The sequence below is a fragment of the Elgaria multicarinata genome, chromosome 9 (assembly GCF_023053635.1).
Source record: "Elgaria multicarinata webbii isolate HBS135686 ecotype San Diego chromosome 9, rElgMul1.1.pri, whole genome shotgun sequence".
Taxonomy (NCBI): domain Eukaryota; kingdom Metazoa; phylum Chordata; class Lepidosauria; order Squamata; family Anguidae; genus Elgaria; species Elgaria multicarinata.
In genome coordinates, this window is record NC_086179.1 from 95,830,092 (window position 1) to 95,843,286 (window position 13,195).

General features: G+C 42.9%; 1 protein-coding gene across 1 annotated transcript in view; it reads right to left on the minus strand.

The window, feature by feature from the left end:
- Positions 1-13,195, minus strand: part of LRP6 (LDL receptor related protein 6) — a 161,016-nt gene that overhangs the window by 21,594 nt on the left and 126,227 nt on the right. The window contains exons 19-21 of the mRNA XM_063134374.1: positions 4,101-4,211; positions 1,707-1,937; positions 926-1,062 (exon numbers count right to left, since the gene is read on the minus strand). Of these exons, the coding sequence (XP_062990444.1) occupies positions 926-1,062; positions 1,707-1,937; positions 4,101-4,211 (479 nt within the window). The remainder of the gene's footprint in view (positions 1-925; positions 1,063-1,706; positions 1,938-4,100; positions 4,212-13,195) is intronic.

Below are 13,195 nucleotides of genomic sequence, written 5' to 3' on the forward strand. Positions count from 1 at the left end.
TAATGTAGATTTTATACATTGTCTTATGGATTTCCCTGAAGAAGGACCTACATGTGGCCTAAAATGCATTGGGGCTGGGGTTTTTGCTTACCCTGTTGCTTTTGGTATCCTTTGTGGGTTTTCCCATTTTGTTGGATTTTGTAACAAAAACAAGCTAGGCTGCAATCCTGTAGCTCCTAGAAAGGCATTCCAATGGCCATAAGATTGTCTGGATCTTCCCCTCTGAGGGCAGAGAGAAAGATCTATCCTCGAAGTGGGAGATCCATTTCCTGATCCCCAGCTCCCACCTCCCTTACCTTGCAGACATTGGAGCTCCGATGACAGGGGAGGAAAAGAGGGGGAAATTTATGCCATCCTTGGAAGGAAAGGAAAGGAACCTCTCGTGCAAGCACCGAGTCATTACTGACTCTTGGAGGGACGCCAGCTTTCGCTGACGTTTTCTTGGCAGGCCTTATAGCGGGGTGGTTTGCCGTTGCCTTCCCTGGCCATTATTACCTTTTCCCAGCTAACTGGGTACTCATTTTACCGACCTCGGGAGGATGGAAGGCTGAGTCGACCTGAGCCGGCTGCCTGAAACCAGCTTCCACTGGGATCGAACTCAGGCCGTGGGGAGAGTTTCAGCTGCAGAAACTGCTGCTTTTCTGCTCTGCCGCCATCCTTGGAACTGACACTTGGTACTTTCCTTTCTTTTCCATTACTTGCTATGGGAGGGAAATGGATCAACCCCAGCCCCATCACTCCTCCCTCACTTCCTCCCTGCTGACATGATTCTGGACTTTCTGACATTCGAAACCCCAAACTGGAAGATAGCATTGCTCTGTCAATCTCCCTTGCTTATACTGAGAACAGGTTTCACCAATAAGCTTTCAGACCGAGGCTCAACTGTGCAGCAAACAGACAAAATGGTTTCTCATAAGTGACTTACTGGAGGGAAGTAGGTGCCCTTGGTGCTTGAAGAACTACTGGATGATGCCCCAGTAACATGAGCCCTGTCGTATGGAGGTCCACTACTTCCACCCATAATACTGAGTGAACTGATCACAGATTTGCCACGGGACATTCCTAAAAGAGAAAGAATTTTCTACTTAAAACATGCACAACAGTGGTTTCCAGTCAAAGGTAGTAAAGATCAATAAGCCATCTTTAATAGTGGCTATGCTTTCTCCACATTATGAGGCAGATAATAGGATTAACTACTCTCACTTACTTTGCAAAATTACCCACAGAGGACTAGTTCTGTCTATAAATGTTGTGAAGGGTGGAAAAGATGTTGGGAGAGGATCAGCAACATCACGGGTAAAAGACAAGTGTAGAAATGCATCATCATCATCATCATCATCACCACCCAGTTTGTGTAGGACTAAGTACCCAAATGTACAGTCTATCTGCACTACATTGCTTTCACTGGAGTGTTCAATGAGATGCATATCTGAAGGTGCATTCCACTGAAAGCAAAGTTCAATTGCCCAAACTGGGAAGCCAGCAGAAACATTATTATTATTATTATTATTATTATTATTATTATTATTATTATTATTATTATTTATTTATATAGCACCATCAGTGTACATGGTGCTGTACAGAGTAAAACAGTAAATAGCAAGACCCTGCCGCATAGTGCATTGGTATAACTATGAAAAACTTCCTAACAGAGAATATATTCTACAAACCACAGTTCAGGAATGCCTCTAAGACTGTTGACTAACCAGGAAGCGATCCAGACAGAGAGCTTGGGTGAGGGACATAGCCCAGAGGTACAGAAGCTGGTCCGTGCACAACGTAGTCATTGGTCATTGTTTCTCCGTCCCCTTTCATGCGTGGGCACAGTACCCTCTGGCAAACAAAGTACATTGCGGCAACTACAAAAACTGTGAGAATCACACCAATGATAGAACCTATGGTATTTGTAGCTTGTGGGGCTGGTTCTTCAGTTGTATCTAAAAGTAAGGTGACAAATCAGGAGATATCAAATATCCTTTATGACAACTTTAATTCTAGAGTCTTCTAGAGCTACTCTACATCCTGATGCCTTTTGAATCTTATTGGAGAGAGGAGAATGTGATGAAATCTGTTCCCAGTCTTACTGAGGTAGGAGGTGTGAGGTGGAATTAACTTAATTGTAGAGAAACTCTTGAAAGGGGACAGCTTCAATTTCTCGGAGAATGAAGATAAGTAATATTAGCTACATCAGTGGTCTTAAACTGGTGGGTTGTGATTGATCCCAGATCTGTTTTTAGGTTCGGCAGACAGCTTATAGTTGTTTTTAGATGTATATTCTTGTGTATACTGTATGTTTTTATGGTTTTAAATATTGCATATTGTTTTAAACTTATGTAAACCACCCAGAGAGCTTCAGCTATGGGGTAGGATAGAAATGTAATAAATAAATAAATAAATAAAATAAAAGTGGGTTGCAAGATCAGTCCAGATGGGTTTGCAGGAAAGCTGTTGCCACCATGTTGGGCAATTGTCAAAATGTGAAAGTGGGTCTGATGTTGCAGGTTGGGAGTCTGAGGTGGGTCTTGGTCTGGACCAATTGAAGACCACTGAGCTAGATGAAGAAAGTAAGAGCTGGGGCACATTACTTTACTGTGGGGATGTTCCCATTCAGAAGGTTCCACTGCAATGGATGATCACCATCATGTGGAAAGTTTCCATCCCCCTGTTTGCCAGGATGATTGAGCAGGAAATTGCAATATGCCAATATTGCACCAGTTGTTACTTCTGGGAGCTGAAGGAAGGAACTTCTGGCCAGCAGCTCATTTCTGGAACTTTGTGAACTCACACTTGGCTTCCTGGAAGGCTTGCACACTCACAAATGGGCAAAAAAGAAAAGAAAGTTCCTCAGCTCAAGTCCAGCCTGAACCAGCCAGTTGGATATGACCCCCCTCCTTCCCAAGTGAGGAGGGCATTTGAGGGGAGATATGACGGCTGTCTCCCAGAAGAGGAACAAAGCTGAAAGACCTTGGGTGGGTGGGCTGGTTGCTGCTGCTCACCTGAGCAGTCTCAAAACCAGCCATGTTTCTTTTTTTTTTCCTCAGGCAGCATGCCAGGACTGGCTGGTGGTGGGCTTGTTCCTTCCGTTTTGTTCTGAGAGAGGCAGAGTAGAAGAGACCATGCCACAAGCGGAGAGTGAATTTAAATGTCATTTTATTTGAGAGACTGAGTAAGTGAGTGAGTGTGAATTGGGAAGGAGGAAGGCAGACAGTGGTGTGCATATGTGGATATATTTGGCGCTGCAAAGTGAAGTTTCTTCTACTATCACGGCTTGTTGCTGGATTAACTCCCAAGGTGCTTAGTCCCTGATTCAGCAGTCTCAGTTTGGACATCATGCTCAGTAAGGAGCCACTCCTGGGTTGCTGAGCGGTATACTAGGTAAAGCAATTTCTGAGAAGTAGGGTTGTTTGTACTGTTTTAAAATCAATTTGTGGGGATTGGGGTCATTTGTATTTTAAAAAAACAATTACCTGGGGGTTGGGGGAGCATTTCATCTTTTTAAAAATTCAAAATCCATATAGCTGTAATAATACCTTGGTTGGGCTAAGCAAAAGAAAATATGTGCAAGCTTTCAAGATCCCCAGATCTCTTCTGCTCTTCTCGCATTCCAGCTTAGGACTTGTCTGAATCTATAGACAAAGAGACTTCATCATCTACTCAGTGTAGCTTTTCATACAGCCCGCTACCCCAGGTCTTTGAGTTTTGTTCCTCTTCCGGGAGGTTAGTGTGTTGTCTGAACTCAGGACATTTTCCGCAGGGTGGTTTGATAACCATGCAGCATGGCTTGTTAACCACCATGAAACAGCCCAACAAGAAACCATGGGTTCTCAAGGTGGCTTGTTTGAGAAAAATAAGCCACTGCATGGTTAACAAGACCATGCAGGAGCAGAGTAAGGAAGTGCAGTTGTAGCATTAGACTTTTGATGAAGTCTGTAGGCCACAGGCACGTAGCAGTGCTTAACTGCAAATGAAAAAAAACATTACAGCCCTCAGAAAGAGGATATTTATTCTGCGTTACGTTGTGTGCGTGTGTGTAGATACTGAATTCTGGAATCATTAGCAGCTTCAACTAGCTAGCTGTAAATGTAAATTTTCATACTTACAGCAACCCTGTTCATCAGAGTTGTCACTACAGTCCAAGTTGTGGTCGCATTTTTTGTTTTTCCCAATGCACTGACCACTGGCACATCGGAACTGATCTGTTAAACAAAGCACTGGAGGAGGGGAAAGTGAGTCCGTGATTAGTCAATGGCAGGAATAACGAAACAACACGCTAACTGTGCAGCATAAAAATAGTATCAAAGCCTGTAGTTTTAAAGAGTTCTAAAGCAGAAAGAACTCATTACATTTGAACATTACGCTTGAACAATAGGTAAGAGAGATTTTTTGGGACCCACTGGGTGACTATATATTTTAGCAGTGGCCCAGTAAGAATACATAGGGTGTGTCATGAAGAACCAAATCTCCTCTCTCAAGAGCCTTGCCAGCAATCCCAGAAATCAGTACCCTATCCCATTTCATGCTACCTAAAAGCCTAACCACTTCACATCTGGGAGAGAAAAGTCCTTCTTCTCACTCGTGTGCTTCCATTTATAGCTGATCCTCTATCAGATGATTCACAAAATCACAGGGGGAAAACAGGGAGACAACATTGTCACATGGGATGGGACAGATAGCACTCCTTACGCATGAAAGAGCCCCTGGATCAGAATGCAGTGTTTGACACAGAATTCAGCTTCCAGAGAATCTCTGTGTCCACCATTTCTATCATATTGGCCATAAAAATAGTCATGGAATTGTGTGAGCGATGCCTACTGAAGCCTCAGAAACTAAGGGAGGGAAGACACTGAAAAGGCTTCCAATGGTCAAGTGGGGAAGGGAAAAAGAGAAAAGAGAATATTGAACAAGATGTTACGGGTTTTTTTCCTACAGCTGACAGAGGATATTCTTGAATGGGTTGTTTCTCCCACTCATTCCAATAGGCAAGACTTTTTTCTGAGTAACAGCTGGATTTTATTATTTTCAAAAATGGGAGATGAAATTTGTTCGCTTTTCTTTCTCCCAACATCCATAGGGGCAGCTCCAGGTGAAACCTGAAACCATGACATCGCTTCCTAGAGTTTTATTTGAATGTTTGCAGGACCTCCCCCCACCCCAATTTTATTTCATGATTGTGATCATGCAGACACCATGGGCCAGTTCGCATGACACAACAGCCCCTGGTCTAATAGTCCATGGTTTGTTTTTATCCATGCTAAGCCACACAAGCGCCACCAGATGATCAAGCACAACGTGGCTTGTTTTTGCAGGTCATGGATCATTTCCCTCCACACGCTTTGCCTGCTCCCAGTGCACACCCCTGGAGCCTTTGCAACGTGGAAGGGTGGGTAACTTCTGGCAAAGCTTCAGTATGTCAGCAGCCTATTTGCCATTAGTCTGCGCATGTCTGGGTGTTTATTACTCTTCAGTGGCTCCCGGGAATGCTTGTACTGTCCTGATTAAACCCTTCCCTTGAAGCCTGGTTTTAGCAGAATCATATTTCCCCTCTCCTGGGACACCCACTGGAGCATTGTATGAGCAGTAAAATGACCTCGCCACCTGCAGTCGGTGCTAGAAAGATCGCTGCACCATCCTCTTGCTGTGATGCCACCCTCCACCCTGACTCCTCCTCCCCATTTCCATCCCATCACTCTGCCTCCCTGCAAGTGCCACAGCACTGGCTTTTCGTTCACCTGAGCACCCTCCTTCCCCTTGTCCATGTCAAAGTGCCCCCTACGCCATTCCTTCCTTGTCTTCCAACCACCCCCTCAGAAAGTGGTGAAGGGGTGGGGTTGCAGTAGGCATTGAAGTTCCCAACTTCACTCACTGCAGTCTTTAACCTAGGCTCCCACCCCTGCCCTCCACTCCTAACTATTCGATTCCTTTACCATTCTAAAGTAGTTGCAGGATCCCCTTATTTATGCTAAACAAAAAAACATTGAGCAGGGGGTTGGACTTGATGGCCTTATAGGCCCCTACCAACTCTGCTATTCTATGATTCTATGTGGATGACAAAAGACAGTTTATTAGAAGGTGCTACTAAGAGGCAGGCAAGCTCTTCATTTGTTTATGGGGGTGGGAGGAAGCACAAACAGCAATGCAAGATACCATGCAGTAAATATACACAGCTAAAATCAAATTAAACCATGAATAACCTAAAACTAGTATAGAATTTAAAAACACTAAAACCAGTTAAAACAATTAAAACTATGTACAGGCTTGGTGAATTTAGCCATCAAAGGCTTTGTTAAAAAGCCATGTCTTAACTTGGTGCTAGAATGAAATCAGCGTTGGCGCCAGTCGGGCCTCCAAGGGGAGGGCATTCCACAGTCGGGGTGCCACCACAGAGAAAGCCCCCTCCCACGTCCCATCATAGCGTATGTCTCGTGTTGGTGGGATGCGGAGGAGGGCTCCTCCAACAGAGCTCAAATCTTGGGCAGGCATATATAGGGAGAGGCGCTCCCTCAAGTATTGAGGTCCCAATCCGTTTAGGACTTTATTTATTTTATTACATTTATATACCGCTCCATAGCCGAAGCTCTCTGGGTGGTTTAAACATCATTACCAACACCTTGAACTCCGACCTGAAGCACATTGGCAGCCAGTGCAATTCCCTACTTGCTGGAGCATTTGTAACCTGATGGCAGCTTCAAAAGAGGCAAAGGCTGTCTGGTATTATTATTATTCATGATTATTGTTTATTACATTTATATACTGCCCCATAGCTGAAGCTCTATGGGTGGTTTACAAAAGTTAAAAACATTGAACGTTAAAAACAAATATACAAAATCTAAAAACCACTGAAAGCATAAAAATAACAATATCCATTTAAAACAACTATTCTGGGGTCAGTTAAAAAACTCAGCCTATGCTGTTAACTGCCTGGGAGAAGTATTGTGTATCTTGCATTCCCATTCAATAACAAGATGAGATTTTGCTCCAGGTTTATGTCAGAGGTTGTAAAGGAAATGAATGGTCTTATAGCTCAGTATACTGATGTACACCTTGACCACCAATGCACAGCCACGCTAGCAAAGGTACTACTGAAGGTAAGTGCAAAAAAAAGTAATTATTCTAGTGACGGCAGTCCGGGGAATGTAAAATAGCACTACAACAATGCAGGTGGGGTACTTTTCTGCAGAAAGTTTTATGGAAATGTATTCCATCTTGGCTTCAATAGTCTATATACTCCGGTAACCTTCAGGTTAGATTGTTGTAACGCACTCTGCACCTTTGAAGACAGTTTAGAAACTACAGCTAGTGCAAAATGCAGCAGCCAGGTCTGGCCGTTGCCAGACTAATCACAGGGACCAGAAATCCAAGCATTTAACACAATTCTGGCCCGCTTGCACTGGCTACCTAGATTTCCAAGCCCAATGCAAGGTGTTGGGTTTTAACCTATAAAGCTTCATGTAGCTCAAGACTGCAGTGCAGTACCTGATGAAGCGCCTTTCCTGGAACAAACCTACTCATACACTGCAATCAACATTTGAGGCCCTGCTCAGAGTCCCTCCTCCAAGGAAGGTACAGAGGATGACAAAAAGGGAGAGGGGGGGGGGCTTTTCAGTGCTTCTTTCCCCCTCCCCCACCCCCACCGACTTTCCTCTATTCCCAGGCACTTGAATCAGTGCTTTTGGTTATTTATTATTTATTTATTACATTTATATCCCACCTTTTCTTCCTCCAAGGAACACAAGGCAGCATACACGTATTTTATACTGTATTTCGTAATTGTGTTTTTAACCTGTTGGATGTTTTTTGTGGTTTTAATTTTTGTGAACCGCCCAGAGAGCTTCGGCTATTGGGCGGTATAAAAATGTAATAAATAAATAAATAAATAAATAAATACATAATCTTCCTCCTCTTCTCCATTTTATCCTCACAACAACCCTGTGAGGTGGGCTGGGCTGAGAGTCTGTGGCTGCCCAAAGTGGGTTTCCATGTCTGAGTGAGGACTAGAACCCAGATCTCCCAACTCCCAGTTCAACACTTTAGCCACTATACCACACTGGCTGATTTGCTTTGATGATTTAGTTGCTTTATTGTGTTTTGATACTTTAACAGAAATGGTTTCTAAGCTATTTCATATTTTGGATGTTTTAATAATTTTGTTTTAAGTTGCCTTGCGTCTTTTTAAAGAGAAAGGTGGCCAAGAAATTCAATAAACCATAACAACCATTGGCGCACCCACTTCCCCTGCCACACAGAATCAGCACTGGAAGAAATTGAAACATCCAATCTAATGTCTAATCAACAACGGAAAAAGAAACGGAGGCCCAAGCGGCAGCCTTACAATGAACTATGGGAGACGCGCTAGTTGTAAAGGTGGCAGAAGCCATCACCCCTCTTTTAGATAGGCAGTGAGGCTGAGCAAAGCCTTGTATGCTTTGGAGCTACAGGTCTTTAATAACCCAGCCAAAAAACCCTGGAAACTGCTTGTGCCTAGAAAAATAGTGGAGAGAAATGATAAAATCATTCAGATTTACATTTGCACCCTGAATGTCCTGCACACACATTCCTTAGAATGATTAGGCTTAGGACAGGAAATTATGGTTACTAAAAACCAAACCTTCAACATAGAATTTAAGACAGCCTTCCCCAATGAGCTGTCCTCCACAAGTTTTGGACTGCAATTCCCATTAGTCTCAGCCAGCATGGTCAATGGTCAGGGAAGGTGGGAACTATAGCTCAAAATATCTGGAGGAAACCAGGTTGAGGAAGGCTGACAGTGATCAGATAGGCTCAGAAACTGTATAAAATCCACTCTTTGGTAAGCAAAGAGGATCCCTTGTTGTTACCTGTCAAGGGGACATGAAACCCAACAAATATTTTACTCATTTACATGAAATGATGAGCAATGCATTTCAGGGTCACCTGAGTGCTTGTAGGAAACAGAACCAGATGCAAAGGTTAGGTAAATATAAGTTAATGTGCATCCAGATTCCGATGAGTAAATAGGGAGGACATCAAGAATTGCTAAGAACACTCAGGAGTAGAAAAGAATTAGAATGGAAGCATCATGTATTATTAATAATTGTTTCCACAACTGCTACCTCTGAGCTTCAGGTGTAAGGAGAAACGACTTCCCTCATTGGGTCTTGAACCCATGTCCCAAGGAGAGCTGTGTCTCTTCTATGCAGATCTCCTGCCAAGGGATCTATGTGGGTGATGTTCCACTACTGACTGCCTTGGGAACTTCCATTTTACTTTTAACACAGGAAAAATGGGGTAAATACCTAAGAATTTCTTTTGGAGATGTACCTGATTCATAACCTGCATGCTGAGTTTATTTATTTATTTATTTATTGCATTTTTATACAAATACAAGAGTTGAAAGAGAGACCTGTTCAGCATCCTGAGATCCAAGAAAATATTGGATGCTTCAGAGAATTTAAAAATGTTTGCCCTTGAACTTATATTATGTAGGAAGCGTTATGCCCATCAAAACCTTGTGAGTTTTAGACAATAACTTCCTTGAAAGCTGTAAAATCAGCCACCTGTCTGTGGATAGCTAAGGCATAAACTGGCTCCAGCTAGTTGAAACTTCTTGTGACCTAGAGGCCTTTTCCTGCTGTCCATAAACTTAAGGAATACTTCCGTGTTATTAATCAGTGCACTAACACACAACTTCCCAGCACACCACTGGATGGTGCACTGACAGAAAACAACCAACATGTCAGCACTACAGGAAGAATATTGCATGGAGCCCTCTAGACAGTCATAACACTGGATTAGATTTATAATTATTAAGTTCCACCAGGACTTTCATACCACCATCAGTCTGAGCCTAGTCCATGCAACAGGTTCACTTTCTGAACACTACTGTACAACTATATGTAATGGACATATAATCACCTCCTTATAATGGAAACCCACTGAGTGCTACACATACATGCTTTCAGCTTCCAACCAGGACACACCACAAAATTCCTTGTCTACAGCCAAGACCTAAGATACAACTGTATCTATTCAGATTCATCAGATACATACTTACAACTAAGACTTAAATCAAGCATTTCTATAATACTAACCCAATCCAACCAAGAGAAAAAAACAGATCAAACTCAGCAAAACCTACTACTGAACAGATGTAGGAGAGAAAACGCAACACTCATTGTTTAGGTAACGGTAACGGTTACATTGTTTAGGTAACGGTTTACAGTACTACCACCCTAACCCTGCCCTATATACACAACTAGATGGATATATAGACTTGGAACTCAACATAAAATTTCATGCATCTGATTAAGTGGAGTGCAATCTATGAGAACTTGTCCTATGCCATAATAAATTTGTTAGCCTTTAAGGTGCCACAAGATTCTTTACTGTTTTTGTCATCGCCTTAGTAAACTGCTGTTTAATGGGACATAAGGAACTAATAAAGAGCTTGGAATATTTCTTCTCTTACCTAGAGAATAGAGAAACCTTTTTGCCCTTTGATTCTATTAAAACTTCTTCAAAGACTCGCTAAAAGGAGTACCTGCCTAAGAAAGGAGTAAAAACAAATCAACCTCAATCAAGAAGTATTCAAGCTAAATGTTTAGTCTGATCATATCTGTTGCCAGGGTGCAGGCAGAAAGTAGGGGCCTGAGCTAACTTGCAGAAACTTTACGAAGAACTATGTTCTGCTGAGAAGCACATTCCAGGCGTTCCTTAAGCCAAAGGCCTGAAACTTTGGTAAAAGGAGACATGACCATGTCACCTTAATGGCTAAGGCTGAGGCTTAGGAAAGGAAAAGGAAAAAAGGAAAAAAGAAGGGAAGATATGAGACTAGAAAAAAAAAAAAAGAAGAAAGGCAAGGGGGGAAGAAGAAGGGGAGTGAAATATCATTGTTTACATTTTGATATCTGCAACATCTGCAGCCACAAATCACCTAGTTTAGCTCACAATGGTAAGTTGAAAATTGAAAGTTATTTATACATTCAAGTTACCGTATGCAAGCCAAATGCCCATATACATTTCTGGGAAAAGCTGTCAGTCCACTGAATAACAGGTGGTGGAGACAGAGAGCTTCGGCTATGGGGGGGCAGCATATAAATTTAATAAATAAATAAATTATCCTTCTATCCTTGAAGCTCAAGTCTCTTGGAAATCATAAAGACTTACATGGAACCCATTTACATTGATCACCAGACAACTTTCATACCATGGGTATATAATTTTTGGAGTGCCTGAACATCGGCAACTTTCAACAAGTTTCTAACATAAAGCTGATACAAAAGAACATCTGTCTACAAGGAGGCCACCGCATCCCATACCTTAAGGCCACAACACCAGCATTAGGCTGAAACAGATCATCTCTTTCTAAAAAGACTCAAGGAGTCCAATATATGCAGAACATTTATTTTTGTTGTATCAGCCGTAGTTTTAAGTCTGGAAAGACAGATTGCGTAGAGGCTAAATTCACTTCCCACTGGAATGGATGTGCTGGGCACTGCAGTTCATTGCTCCACTGCCCCCTGAAATCTTAGACAGCAAGTTTATTGCATTCCAATAGCTGCTTATAGATAGCAATTGTAGGTTTGGTCAGCTATGACGAATCAAGCAACTCCTCCAATAAAATTGGAGGTTCAGAAGCTAAAGGGCCATATATGGACATTGATATTTTAATTGGAATGTTGCCATTGGGCCCTAGCAGGTAATTGATATTTATGTTTAAACTCTGCAAATGAGAGATCTTTTGCCTGGCCAGGGTCTAACACAGAATGACTCTTCCTGGATGAGGGTCTAGCTGGCACAGAATCTAAAGGCCCTATGAGGCATCCAGGGCCCCCTTGATTTGAACAATAGCCTGGACACTCCCAAGATTGCAGTAGAAGCTGTGCCAGGCTCTTCTACAGAGGAGGACCAGGTGTGGAGGCAGAGGTCAAATCACCTTCCAGCCTCAGACAGTGCTGACGTCGGAAGGTGCACGTGCAGACAGCCACCTGGTGACAAATCGCACACCTCTAGGGCCAAAGAACCAGGTTTGCTGGAGTAAAAGGTTCCTTACGAATATAAAGGTCTTGAAGGCTAAACTGACTTGTTACAGGTAAGCTTGGGAGACCAGGCTATATCAGCACTCAGTTATGGTCTGCTGGTTGCTGGAATGCAGCTCATCCCTGTACAATCCAGCTTCTTGACCTTGCTTCCCACACCGAAAGGCCGACCCCCACCCCCATGCTTCTGACACCTGGAACCCTGCTTGATGTTGCCCCCGGAATAATGCCTGCCCTTGGACTGCTTCACCATGTTTGATCCCAGCTTCTTCCCAAGATCCCTGCTTTTCTGGACTGCCATAATTTCCTTGGCCAACTCACCATCAGGTGACTCAGGTTCACTTCAACCTCTGGTCAGGGGCCAAGATGGGACTTGGCCTAGGCAGGACAATCAATTCACCCTCCCATCCTATTAGTCTAAGTTATGGATTCCAAATTCAGCCTAGCTTTTCCAGAGGAGGGGCTGCTCAGCTATTTTCAAGTCTGAATTAATTACCTTAATGTGTATACATGAGTCTAAGGCAGGATCTACACTACTGCTTTAAAGCACTTTATAACAGTTTTGACAACTGTTGGGGCCCACGACACACTCCATATATAGTTGTCAAAACTGTTATAAAGCGCTTTAAAGCAGTAGTGTAGATCCAGCCAAAGATCCTGTTCGGAGGACACACCAAAGCATGGTGGTTAAGCATTTTGAGCTAAACATTACGGCTTAGTGTGTCATGTGAACCATGATTTAGCAGGTCGTGTGAACCATTCCTAACCATGGTGACTACATAACCATGGTTTAAACATACATTGGCCTGGTTCAGACAACATGCTAAACCATGCTGCTTAACCACATAATGGTTAATGGAATGCATTAAGGTCAATGCATTCCATTAGCCATTTTGTGGTTAAGCAGCAGGGTTTAGTGTGTTGCTGCAAAAGGATTAGCGGCCGAACCATGGCTTAGTGTGTTGTCTGAACAGGCCCAAAATAGAATTGATGAGCCATAATATGCCACATTTCTCTAGCTGCCAGAATTGTAGGTACAATAATCTCTTGTTTATGTGGGTGGAACACAGTGCCATCCATTTAAAAGGAGGTGTTAAAAAAGCACCTTCTAAGACTATCAAAAGAGGGAAGGGGCTGTCATTTATTTGCGCACGAGAGGAGACATACCTTCTGATAAAAAA